The sequence below is a fragment of the Danio aesculapii genome, chromosome 2 (genome assembly GCF_903798145.1).
Source record: "Danio aesculapii chromosome 2, fDanAes4.1, whole genome shotgun sequence".
Lineage (NCBI taxonomy): Eukaryota > Metazoa > Chordata > Actinopteri > Cypriniformes > Danionidae > Danio > Danio aesculapii.
In genome coordinates, this window is record NC_079436.1 from 38383076 (window position 1) to 38397530 (window position 14455).

Consider the following 14455-nt stretch of genomic DNA (forward strand, 5'->3'; position numbering starts at 1 on the left):
AAGAGGCATTTGGATGAGTTAATTAACCTACTAGTAAAGCGCTTCAGTTTAGCATTAGCAGTGTGATTATATTGTTCGGCTGCAGTTTGCTCAGCTCATATGCAAAATGATCAAGTATAATTACATTATGTGAAACAATCATATTCATTTTAGACATTTTTATTAGATTAACACTGGATGCGAATCATTAGTCTGAAAGAAAAGTTGTGGTTGATATAAAGAGAAATGGGAAATGCTTCAGTGTAAAATCAGATTGTTATGATGTATGAGGATGCTTAATAATTGATTCTCTGTCTCCGTTTCTCTTTTCTCTTGTCCAAATCTTCTTCCCTTACTCAGGTTCCTGGCTGTTCTCTGTGTCTGAGTTGGCAGTGCCAGGGGCGGAGGTGGGTCGGATCTCAGCAACAGATGCTGACTTGGGTGAGAACGCCAAACTGGAGTACACCATACTAGACGGAGAATCAGGAGACACCTTTAACATCTCTGGGGCCAACCAGGAGGCCGTGATCATTCTAAACAAGGTAGGAGAAAAGTCCAGGGAACTTACAATATGAGAAAGATGGAAAAAACATATGAAATGTCAATTTTTTTTTTTTTTGCCAAGCTTATGGTATATTGATCTCCAGCCTGGTTTATGATGGATGGATTTCTGGACTGATTTATGACAGTTGAAATTCTAGCCTGATTTGTGCAGATATATTTAGATACTATTGGCTAAAGATGTATTGGTCAGTTTTAAGCCCTTCATGATGTGTTGTTTCAGACTATTGGAAAGGAAACCTCCTGAATACACTTTTTTCATTTTGCATGTGTTTATTTTATTTATTTTTATTCTCACAATACATATTTTATAAGCTGTTTTCTCAAAGGGTGACTTTTTCTTGTGTCTTCACTTCGGTAGCACATACAGTGCACTACACAAAAACTTTACAGAATTATTCCTATTCTGACAGTTTTTGCAGAAGTGTTTGTTCTTATAACATTTGCCTCATTTTAGACAACATCTTATTCCTAAAAAATCAAGAAATGTGTTTTTCTGGCTGTTGACAGTGTTTTCTGATTTATGGAGTGATAAAAAGGGTTCTTCAAAATGTCCTTCGTGAAAGTGTTTTCCTCTGTGTCAACAGAATAAAACATTTTGAACTTTGGAACAGACTCAAAGTTCAGATTTATGTTCAGGTAATGAGTGAAGTTTATATAGAAACAAATTTCGAGAGGATCACGTGCTTATGATTGACCATGGTGGGTCCCACATTAGCAATCACAAGAAACATCAATTAGATGAATTTGATTATATATAAATAGCTAGATTTCCTTACATTAACCATCTTCATCTTGAAGAATCCCCCATCCACCCCGACTCCTTCCCCTCTTTCTTAACTAAATAGGGGGAGCTTTCGAGACCTACCTGAGCTCAGACTCCCATCTCACCCGATGAAAAGAGAGGGAGCCTCGGGTTCGAGGATCTTCCGAGCTCAAGGCTCTCTCCCGGAACAGCATGCCAAACTCGCTCTTACTTATCAATCATCAGCTAAGTGTGAACTCTTAAAATGCAAATTAGTGCATATTTAATAAGATAATGCATTATTTGCATATTTAAATGTAAAAAAAACTTGCAGTGCAAAACTGTTTGCAATTATTAATGCAGCTGGAGAAGTTTGGTGATGTGTATTAGTTATGTAATTTTATCTTATTCACCTGAGGTGACATAAAGGGTTTGTTCACCATTTGTTCTGTCATTGTTTACTCGTCCTCTTAAATTTAAAGTGTCTCCCAAAACTCAGATGCTTCCAAACTTCCATAAAGATATCACAAAAGAACAGTTAACTACATTTTGAATTCAGTGGTTTAATCCAAGTCTTTATTAGTTGAGTAAATGTAATTTAGCTTGTATTCACAACAAACATCAACTACATTTACATAGACATCAGTAATCAAATTATTTGCCTTAATCTGAATAAGACAATAATGTGATTAAGGTGTTTACATGAGTTGCCTTTTGGAATGTTCCTTTCATGATCCTGTTTTACATGTAATAGCACATAATTCGATTACCGTCATTGTGTCATCACGCTATCCACATTTCTTCTGGAGTTTCTTGTAATTTCAGGTGTCTTTTATTTTTAAATTGTCGACTTTAACTGCAGTTTGGCATTTTCACTTTCACTTCGATATTGTTGACAAACGAGATATTGGATGCGAACTGTAGGAGGAGTGTAGTTTGAAATTAATTTGATACCGCACGCTGTATTGGAAAAAACCTCCGCATACAGGTGTCTGTGGTCCTTTACTAACTCAGTAGGAACAGATAATAGTGTCAAACAGCCGTGTCTTTTACGAGTTGAGTAAATGCAATTTAGCTTGTGTTTCTCAAACAAACATTGATCACCAGACAATGTTTACAGCAACCATATTTGGTCATGAAATCTTAAGCATGCTTGATTGACATGCAAGAACCAATGAAGTTGCTCTTGTGCATCACAAAATACGTAAGCGCTTCTGCTAGAACCATTGAGGTTGGTTCTTGCATTTCAAAAATGTGATTGAGCTTCTGTTCATGTTTGTTGATGAACGTTTAGTAAATTTAAATCTGTTCATTATTTCATAAATTTTGTCTTGTTTTTTTTTTTGGTGAACAGACTTGATGGAGAACTACAAATCTCAGATGTAATTAAAAGATTCTTAATTTGTTTTTTGAAGATAAACTGAAATCCAAAAAAAAAAAGATGTCAAAATGAGCAAATCATGCATATTTAAATTAGGGGTTGAACTCATCAATTTTAATTCTGGATTTTTTTTTGCTGCATCTGTTTTAGGCAGTATCCCAAAAAACGTATGTTAAAACTTCTGCTAGAACCATTAAGGTTTGTTCTCGCATTTCAAATATGTGGTTGAGCTTCTGTTCAAGCCAAAATTAAATCTGTTTATCATATAAAGCTTAATGGACAACCATAAATCTCTCAGATTTAATTAAAAACATCTTCATTTGTCTTCTGAAGACATCTAAAAACTATGTGAGAATGAACAAATGATGGCAATTTTGGCAAAATGATGGGTTGTGCTCACCAATTTAAATTGTGGATTTTATTTTATTTTTGCTGCATCTGTTTTAGGCAGTATCCCAAAAAATTCATTTGAATTATGTGGACAGAAACTCGGCTGCTGGCAGCTAAATATGGCTACAGCAGTGAAGGTTGTCGACCAGCATGCTCTTTCTGTTTAAAGCAGACTGACCGAGAAGTCTTGCTGGCTAAGCTAGTTAAGAAGTCTGGTGGGAACGGCAACACAATAACGGTGACCTGCAACCAAAAACCCAATGCATGCTGGTAACCATCTACTCCAGTCTTTTCAGCAGGGAAAAGTGTGTGTGTGTGTGTGTGTGGGCATGGTTTTGTTGGAAGGTGGGCAGAGATCAAAGGACGCCTCATAGAGCAGATGATGATAACGTGTAGGAGGGGCAGGTTACTCATTCTGCCAGGTGTCGTGAGGAAATCTGCTCCAGCTAAAGAAAAAAAAAGCCTCCACAAAAGGCCCAAACGAGTGTCAATGCTGTATAGGCGATGTGAGTCAATGTTGAATCAGCCCCATCGCAGTCTGTGCAGCCTCTGTGTGTGCGTGAGACGCTGATCAGACAGGCTGCGAAATAAAAGAGCGTGATTTATGCTGACATGCCGTGTGGTGTGTGCCACGCGCAGAAGCCCCCCATGAGACCACACTCATCTCCGAGAGCCTGTTTCTTCACTGGCAAAGATTCTGACTGTCACTGTTCGCCTCAGGACATCTCCACATCATCACCTGCAACGGCACAGGATGCATTAGTGAATTAAAGCCATAGTTCACTCAAAAATTACCATTCTGTCATTGTTTACTCACACTTGTGTCATTCCAGATTTATATGCTGCCTTTTGTTTTGTTTTTGTGTATAGGACTCAAAAGTAAGAATCTCTTGTCATACAGTGACACTTCATAGTCACCAGGGGCTGTCAAGCTTGAAACAGCTTCAAAAAAGACCTTAAAAGTGGTCTATATGCATCATATTGCAAAGAGATTTGATAGGTTTGTGGGAAGAACAGAAACAAATGTAACTGTTATTTGCAAATAATTACAGAAAGAGACTCCAAATATCTTCCCGTTTCTGATTGCGAGGGTGTATATAATTCTGAGTTAGATTATTTATAAGAAAGCTGTCACTCCGATCCATACCTAGCATGTTGCTTCCTTCGCCTACGTGCAGAGATAGTCAAAACATCTCATCGCTTATGTTTCCATCACCTCAGTGGATTTTAACAAGTAATTCATGGTTATGTACACACATATATATGTATATAATTTATAATCAAGGGGCTGTGTGTACTATGTAGAAACTGCTCATATTTGCAGTTGTGCACACAAAACATTAACAGTTATTTTTAATAGTTTGATTATAGGGGCTGATAATAACAATCCAGATGCTATCAACACTACAGAGAGTATAATTTAGTTGTATATGTAAAAATTAGTAGGATGCTTTTCTCAACAACAAAACAAAATTAAAAATCAAAATAAGTGCAGAGCAAATGGCGAGAAAAGAGTAGTGAAGAAAGCAACTGATAGTGATGCGTTTGAACAAGCTTAGCATTTCACCAGCATCATTTTGACAGATGGTCAAGGTGCTCCAGGATTGGCCAGCCCAGACACCAGAAATTAACATTATTGAGCATGTCTGGGTAAGATGAAGGAGGAGGCATTGAAGATGAATCCAAAAATCTTGATAAACTCTTTAAGTCCTGCAAGAACGCTTTCTTTGCCATTCCAGATGACTTTATTAATAAGTTATTTGAGTCATTGCAGAAATGTATGGATTCAGTTTTCCAAGATCATGGGAGTCATACACAATATTAGTTCTTTTTCCACTACACCATGACTTTAAATTCTACACTGTACATTATTTCTGCTAAGTGACAAGACTTGTCTAAGCAAAGTCTAAGCAAATAAAATAATAATTAATAATCAAGGCATGATCATATTTTATTTTGGAAAAAATATAAAGCATAATCTAGAGGCATTTGCCTTTCATACAAGCCCCTTATGATACCAAATCATACAAGAAGTCAAGTTATTATTTGTTGTTCTTAAAAACTTGGATAGGCGACAAGACTTTTGTCAGGTAGTGCAATATGAACTGAGTTTTATTGAAGGAAAGTTATGCAGTATGTTACCGTATTTTAAAGTTGCATTGTAAAAATTACTGTATTTATTACAGTAAAGATATACAATGCTTAAAATGCATAAACTGAAAGGTAAATGATGCAGTATTTTTACTGTAATTGACTTACAGTAAGTTACTGGTGAACTGCTGCCAGTAAGTTACTGTATATTCTACAGGAAATTATTAACAGTGTATGTACGAATATGTCACAGCTTTTTTATTTTCTCAGCAAAACATCCTGAGACCTTGGCATAAAAATCAATCTTTAGGCTTTAATAGACCAGGCTTTAATAGACAACCTAGGAACTCAGGAAATGTATTGTTTGTTGAAAACTGTTCACACAAAGGCAATAAAAATGAGTAATACATAAAATATGTATCCTTGCAAAAGCCATACTGTTTCATTTTGTTTTCCATTTTGAATGTAAACACAGTGGAATGCATTAATATAAAACTATAATACAAAACCGTTTATTGACATTATCTTTTTTACCACTTTACATGCAAATCAGTAACCCAACAAAGCACATATTGTTGACTGATACTTTTAAATAAAAAGTTGACCTGAATAGATTTATGTGGAATTATTACTTAGCATTTTTTCATTTTTTTTACTGAAAAAGTTAGTTTCAGAAAATATGTAAAAGGGAATGCACACACTTTGCTGTACCATTTTATTATTCAGGGCAGAATGGTGGCGCAGTGGGTAGCACAAACGGCTCACAGCAAGAAGGACGCTGGTTTGAGACCCGGCTTAATAAAGTGACTAGGCCAAAAAGAAAATTAATGACTGAATTTTAATATTCATGTAGAAGTTCTTTATGTGTATGGGTTTTTGACTTAAAACAGGCTTCAAATGACATGGGACTTAGCGAAGGGCCATTCACACCAAGGATAATAATCAAAATGTGTAACTATGTGAGTTCAAATTCTCCTGTTTGAAGGGAAAACTTTTGAAAAACTTAAGGCTGAGAGTAAATTTGACGTTATTTTCTTTTCTGTCCGCAGATATCAGTCTCACACAATTGTTTTCCTTTTCTGAAAGTCTTGATAACATCATTGTGGAGTTTTATTTTCATTATTTCAGCAAATAGGATTGTAAAAAATGATTTGTTTTACTCTAACATTCACTGCGCTCTAAGTTTACCCAACTATGATGACTTCCACTGCTGAGAAACCCTGAAATGTGAAAAAGATCTATATAATAAACACTAAACAAATATGCAACTTAGGGTTAGTGACCCAATACACACAGTTCAGTCAATCCCTGCCAGCGGAACCAGTGGACATATACAAAAATCACCATCAGTTAAACAGCGTGATCTGCTTTGTTGATACCCATGAGAAAAAATTGCATGGGGTTGCTTTAAAGGGATAGTTCAGCCAAAAATGAAAATTCACTCACCCTTAAGTGGTTCGCATATGTGTGTGTGTGTGTACTGCAAATGGCATTTGTGTGAGACTCATCATTTCAGAAAGGCTTGAATAAACCACCACAAATACATGAAATAAATTTACTTGGTATTTTTGACTAATGCGCTGTATTTCAGCTTCATCCGAGTCTGTCTCTGTCACTGACTGCTGTTTATCTGATGTAGCGCATGGTGAGAAGCAGACACGCATGTGGGAACGGTGGGCGGAGAGAGGCAGCTCATTTGTATTTAAAGTCACAGGCTACAAAAACAGATATGTATTCAGACACCAAAATGGGCAGATTCTGGAGGCTATAATATAATTATCTGATGGGTATGAAACTTTACAGACAAATTCTGGAGATATCAAATGCTTATCTTACATCTTGTAAAAGGGGTAAAATAGGTCCCCTTTAAAAAAAAAAAAAGCTGAAAACTTGGTGGTTACAGGTTAACAACTTTCTTCAAAATATATTTTTGTGTGCGTTTAAGAACAAGTGAAGGGTGAGTAAATGATGACAGAATTAACATTTTTGTGTGACTATCCCTTTAAGGACACAGAGGAGCAATTTCTATTAAATTACTTTTGCAGTGTTTTTTATTATTATTAGTTTTTTTGCCCCAGCCTGATAAATAATTAAAATATGAACAGCCAATCAGAATCCATCCTGCTTTAAAGTGCTTGACCATTTAAGTGGCAGATAACAAAACTGCAGAGCAAAAATTAGTGTGGAAAGTCGCTCTATAACAATAAAAAGGAAACAGAAATGTCAGAAAATGTGCTGTACTTCATAATCAAAATCTCCAAACTTCATGTAATCCAGCATGAATGTGTACTGTGTGATTTCTAATAAGCCTGCAGAGATGAGGTGGTGTTATAACAGTTTAAAAGGTTAGTAACGCTGTTTTTACATAGCATTTACATTCAACATTTACAATTAATTCTTTGTAACTGGCTAAAATCTTGATTCTCCTTATTTATTAAAGTAATTACAGACTTCTTAAATGATAAGTGAGCCTACAGCCTTGAAATGCTTGAATCTCCACTTGCGGCTATATTGATTGTCGTGTTTATCTTTACATTCATTGTTTCTTGTGAAAGGAATACATTTAAAGCCAACCAACAGTCCTTTTAAAGAGAATAATCTCCACTAATCAGGTTTCACAGTGATTCTCCATGAAATATCAATGTGTGTTTTGAACTCCATGTTGCCTGTTACAGTTTAAAGGCTTGAAGCCCCATTTCTGAGCTGATTGTTGTGTGTGTTCTGTTCAGATCTGGATCTGTGATCAGACACTGGGAAAAGCCGGCACTGTTTTATTGATGCCAATCCAGCTTGACTCATTTGTGTGTACGTCACATCAACTGTACCAGACCCCTGCCACCATGCAATTTTGCGCGAATGTGTGTGAGTGTGTGTGTGTGTGTATGTGTGTGAATAAAGAGAGCAGGGTTGTCACTGTGACAGGCCTGGCAGGTGTGGGGAAGTAAGTCAGTGTTAAAAAAAAGCTTTGGCTGCAGGTGAGCCTGGGAGGGCTTTTAGGCCAGGGATGTGCTACTGTGATAAGGGAAAACTGGAAAGGGGAAACAGACAGAAAGGAGCAGCGAGATTAAACGAGTGGCCAAAGAGAGGAGACAGTATATAGAGAGATACAGAGACATGGAAGTAAGACGTACACTGGGGAAGACAGTATTAAAGATAAACACCTTAAGTTAGGGGAAAACGGCCGCGAAACACGACGCAAAAGAGAAAAATTATCACAGATATGCAGTGCATTACCTGCATTAATGTTGCTTTCAGGCCTGTTCTGTGAAGTCTTGCACATTTCCTTTTTCTTGTTTTTTTTATATTTTTTTTCATAAAACCATTGCACATAGTAATATAGTAAACAGTCTATATAAATGAACACTCCTCAGATTTCTAGATTTGAGATGCAAAACTATAAAGCATATAACAATTGAAATAGTTTTTTGGAAGGAGAGTGAAAAAGATGGTTTTCATATAGCTTAACTGATTTAAAATGTGCCAGAATGTTGAAGTGTGTGATATAACACTTTAATGTGTTGGTGTTATCACTATATATATTTTAAACCACAGTGGGAAAAGCCTATATCTTTTATGTCTTTAATATTCTCAGCATATTTCAAATGATATATGGATACTGTATACTGTATGGAAGCTAAACTTGGATACATCAACCATAAAGACAGCAACAGTAAAATATATAATATACAACTGTCTTTTAGGCAACACGGTGGCTTAGTGGTTAGCACTGTCGCCTCACAGCAAAAAGGTCGCTGGTTTGAGGCCCAACTGGGTCAGTTGGCATTTCTGTGTGGAGTTTGCATGTTCTCTCTGTGTTAGCGAAGGTTTCCTCCGGGTGCTCCGGTTTCCCCCATAGTCCAAAGACATGCTCTATAGGTGAATTGAACAGTATAGTAGCCGTATTGTATGTGTGTAAATGAGAGTGTATGTTTCCCAGTACTGGGTTGCAGCTGGAAGAAAACATATGCTGGATAAGTTGGCGGTTCATTCTGCTGTGGTGACCCCTGATAAATAAAGGGACTAAGCTGAAAGAAAATGAACAAACAAACTGTCTTTTAATGTATAGTGTGATAAACGTTTTTTTTATCATGACAACGCTCTTAGATATTTACTATGGTTATGAATATGTGGCATAATGTAGATCTGATACACTGCTGCTGCTTTGATTATTGCTGCAGAGTAAGTACCAAGACTTTCTACTGCCAGTATATTCACAAACATGCTGTCTTACAATATATAACATAATATACATGTAACCTCGTAGCAGATCTATACACCGGTGGAACTGGGGTGGAGGAGGGTTACCAAAAAACTCGCTGCAGATTGCTACAGCATACAATGCTTGAGGATGCTTTAAATGTTGAGGAGCAAGCTGATTGGCTGCTGCGATGACAGCAACCAATAACCTGCAACATTTGTTGATGATTTGATCATGCGGTCTGTAGCAGATTGGATAGGATTTATCAGCCTGCATGTCTAATAGAGTTTCATGTCAGAACTTTGTATTTGTTCATAACATTTTACACTCAGTACATTTATTTATTTTTATTTTCATTTTGAAATGATATGATGATTGGGTGCACAATTCTTTTGTCTTCATAATATTAATGTTGAAAATATGAAAATAATGTTGTCTTCATAATAATTAATGTTTTTTTGTGGATTTTATTATTATTTTTTTTTTCAAAGCACACTGCAAAAGATTAACATTTAACATACAATAACATACAAAATGTCTTTACTGACATTTTTCATAAGTTTAATTCATGCTATGCTATTAAAAGTTAATAAAGTAACCTCATCCCCCATTGCCCAGACAAATTACTCTCTTATTACAAACAGCATATCGTTTCTATTTTGAACTGTACACTCACTGGCCACTTTATTAGGTACGCCTAGTACCAGGTTGGACCCCCTTTTACCTCCAGACCTGCCTTAATCTATTGTGGCATAGATTCAACAAAGTACAAGAAAATGTTCCTCAGAGATTTTGATCCATATTGACGTGATAGCATCACGTAGTTGCTGCAGATTTGTCGGCTGCACATCCATGAATACGAATCTCCTGTTCCACCATATTTCAAAGGTGCTCTATTGGATTGAGATCTGGAGACTGTGGAGGCCATTTGAATAGAGTGAAGTGATTGTCATGTTCAAGAACCCAGTATGAGATGATTCGCACTTTTTGACATGACGCGTTATCCTGCTTGAAGTAGCCATCAGAAGATGGGTACACTGTGGTCATAAAAGGATAGACATAGTCAGCAACAATACTCAGGTAGGCTGTGGCGTTGACACGATGCTCAATTGGTACTAATGGGCGCAAAGAGTGCCAAGAAAATATCCCCCTTACCATTACACCACCACCACCAGACTGAACTGTTAAAACAAGGCAAGATGGATCCATGCTTTCTTGTTGTTGTAGCCAAATTCTGACCCTACCATCTAAATATCGCAGCAGAAATCAAGACTAATCAGACCAGGCAACATTTTTCTAATCGTATATTGTCCAATTTTGTGAGCCTGTGTGAATTGTAGCCTTAGTTTCCTATTCTTAGCTGACAGGAGTGGCACCCGGTGTGGTCTTCTGCTGCTGTATCCCATCTGCCTCAAGGTTGGACATGTTGTGCATTCAGAGATGCTCTTCTGCATACCTCAGTTGTAACAAATGTATTTGAGTTACTGTCGCCTTCCTATCAGCTCAAACCAGTCTGGCCATTCTCCTCTTGACCTCTGGCATTAACAAGGCATTTGCTCCCACAAAACTGCCGCTCACTGGATATTTTTTCTTTTTCTGACCATTCTCTGTAAACCCTAGAGATGGTTGTGCGTGAAAATTCCAGTAGATCAGCAGTTTCTGAAATACTCAGACCAGCCCATCTGACACAAACTACCATGCCCCGTTCAAAGTCACTTAAATCACCTTTCTTCCCCATTCTGGTGATCGGTTTGAACTGCAGCAGATCCTCTTGACCATGTCTACATGCCTAAATGCATTGAGTTGCTGCCATGTGACTGTCATGTGACAGTAATCCATGTAGTTTTTTTTTTTTTCTCCTAAGAAACATCAAAGTAAAATTAAAATTCAATAATTTTCATGTTGTTCCAAACCTTGTATGATCAAAAAACCTTTTTCATGTCTCACAGAAAGTTTCACAGTCCAAAGACATGCAGTACACAGTAGGTGAATTGAATAAAATAAATTGGCTGTAGTAGTTACGTGTGTAAGGTGTTTTTCAGTATTTGGTTGCAGCTGAACGGGCATCCACTGTGTAAAACATAAACTGGTGGTTCATTCCGCTGTGGCAACCACTGCTGAATAAAGGGACTCAGCTAAAGGAAAATAAATGAATGATTGAATGAATGTTTCACAGAAGACAGAAAAGGTTGAATATATTATGACAGAATTTCATATTTAAATGAAATATCCCTGTAAGTCTTGTGAGCTATGAAACAGCCAGCTCTGAACAATAAAGTGCTCCTTTGGGGAAGAAAGCGAGAGAGTACTAGAAATAAAGAGCGAAAAGCTTCAGTCTTCTAATGCTTAGTCAAGGAGGAAATGAAAAGCAGGAATTATGGGTAAACAAATGAACTCCTCCCATGTCTCTCCTTGAATTCCTACTTCATCCTCCAATGCACTGACGCTTTATTCGCACAATCATTTCTGAAATTGCTCCAGTGTTACAGTTCTCTCTAATATTCCTGTCAAACCCACACCGAGACGGTTTCCATTGTCCGTCAGGGACTCAGAATTCTGGACAGGACTCTTGGCTGCGCTGTAGGACACAATGATGGAAATGAAGAACAAGACAAAGAACGTGCAGGTGGGAGTATCCCAACACAAAGACTGAAGAGGTTAAAAGGGATTTAGCCAGAGAACCCACGCGCAACTAATAGAAAACATGAAAAGATACCACTCTAATAGAATTAGAATAAACAAAGCGTAAAATTAGCACTAAGCTCCCCTTTGGTTTCCGGCCCATTAAACAAAAATAAAAAAAGCTGCTGAACATTATTTGTCATGTTGGTGTTTGCGTTTACAGGACTCCGCTTTAGTTTGGCCACCTGCCTATCTCCTTCAGAACCGCCCAACGTCACAACTTGCTTCTTGTTTATTTTGCCACGTATCAGAAAAACTGAAGATTTCTTTTGAGACCGAGAGAGCGAGAGATAGTGAAAAGACAGCGGTTGCCGAGAGAGAGAGAGAGAGAGAGAGAGAGAGAGAGAGAGAGAGAGAGAGAGAGAGAGAGAGAGAGAGAGAGAGAGAGGAAGAGCTCGCCCCGGGGAGGAAAGTGTTTCCAATAGGAGCAATTTCTGTCATCACAATGCCCGCCATGACCTCTCAGGATCCCACAGAGCTCAGAGCACGACATGTACATGCACACACATACAAACGGCCTCATGTAAAATGTCTATTGAAATGACTGATGAGCATCAGTGCAGCCAAATACTCCACTGTGGATGCTTAAATGCCTAATGCAACCCAAATGTAAAGCTTTGTCAACTCAACCTCACTATGTTCTCATCAAATCTGACATTTATTTTTACTCAAAATAGCTCAAAAGTCAGCACTTCTGTTTTTCAACGACGTGTTCCAGAATGACACTAAATAAATAAATATTAAAAATAAATAAACAAATAATAATAATAATTATTATTATTAACATTAACTGTCCTAACCAAAGTTTAGGTAAAACTTTACAAAAGTTCTCATTTGTAATTAGGGTAACACATACAGAGCACTTATTAACTATTGACTAGTTAATTATTAGTGCAGTATATAAACTTTAATCTCTTTAATACACTTTTAAAATCCTTAGATTACAGTTTTCCATATTTTATAATTATTCCAAAAAAAAATTATTCTTTTGAATTGCTTTATGGGAGATTGGTCTTTTCTTCCTCAACTGTTGATGCTGAAAAGTGTTTTATAATTAGAATTTTGATATAATGTTTAGGTTGGTGTTGCAAATTATGTAATGTAATGTAATGTGCATTCATATAGCGTATTTATCATGTTTGGTTATACACCCAAAGTGCTTCACAATCATCACCATCAGTGTGCAGCATCCATAATGACAATGGTGCCAGTGCGGTCACCACACACCAGCTATTGGTGGAGGGGAGAAACAGTGATAGAGCCAATTCGGTGGATGGGGATGATTGTGGGAGGCCATGATGGGTAAGGTCAGATGGAGGGAATTTGGACAAGACACCGGGATTACACCCCTACTAGAAGTGCCATGGGATTTTTAATGACCACAGAGAGTCAGGACCTCGGTTTAATGTCTCATCCGAAAGACAACGCTCAGTATTGACCATATAGTGTCCCCTTCACTATACTGGAGCATTAGGACCACAGACCGCAGATGTGAATGCCCACTGCTGGCCTCACTAACACCACTTCCAACAGCAACTTAATTTTCCCATGTGGTCTCCCATCCAGGTACTGACCAGGCTCAGCCTTGCTTAACTTCAGTGAGTAACTGGTCTTGGGCTGCAGGTTGATAAGTCTGTGGCCATAAATTACAGTACAAAAACCTGGTAACAAACTGCCAGTACTTTTTCTGTCATTTTACACACTTATCTATATATTATTTTCTATATATTATTAACAGTATATTGTTTCAAACTACTAAAATGTCAATGAAAGTCACTTTGTTTAAACTACACAGGGATAAAGCTCCCTTAATGCAATTCATAATCGTAAATAATTGGAAAACACCTGTGAATCACAAAATATAAAACCTGTTAATAAACAGATTATTTTTTTTACAGTCTATGCGTGTTTTAGAAAGTTTATAATAAGGTTTTCTGCATGACCATATTCTAGATTCCTTAACCTTAGTAAAATAATCAGACTATCCCTAATGCTTGCCATTCACCAAATGTGAATTGAAATATGTGTGTGATCACATACAAAGTCAATGCAAACAAGAAAATAGAAGTAATTTGCCACTGGGTGGTGCAAGTGATTCAACTATGATTGAAAAATTCAACTTATGCGGAAGATTTGCGTGATGTGAAAAACATTCCACAAGTAATCTAGAGTGAAATGCGTTGTGTCTGGTGTGAACCCAGCATAACTGACTTTTTCTTCACCTAACCTAGTTCACTGAAGGACGTTCAGGCCCATTCTGTAAATTGGATCAACCTATTCATTAAAAAATATTCTAAGATTAATTTAAGTATAGTCAATTACATTGTAAGTACAACATACTGTAAAATAACAATCAATGGAAGATGCCAAAGACGTTTAAGTGTTACAAATGTTGTAAAAATCATATAGATCTCAGAGAATACATTTA

At 37.1% G+C, this 14455-nt stretch overlaps 1 protein-coding gene across 1 annotated transcript in view; it reads left to right on the plus strand.

The window, feature by feature from the left end:
- LOC130246236 (uncharacterized) overlaps positions 1-14455 on the plus strand; it is a 273191-nt gene that overhangs the window by 202135 nt on the left and 56601 nt on the right. The window contains exon 6 of the mRNA XM_056479115.1: positions 340-521. Within this exon, the coding sequence (XP_056335090.1) occupies positions 340-521 (182 nt within the window). The remainder of the gene's footprint in view (positions 1-339; positions 522-14455) is intronic.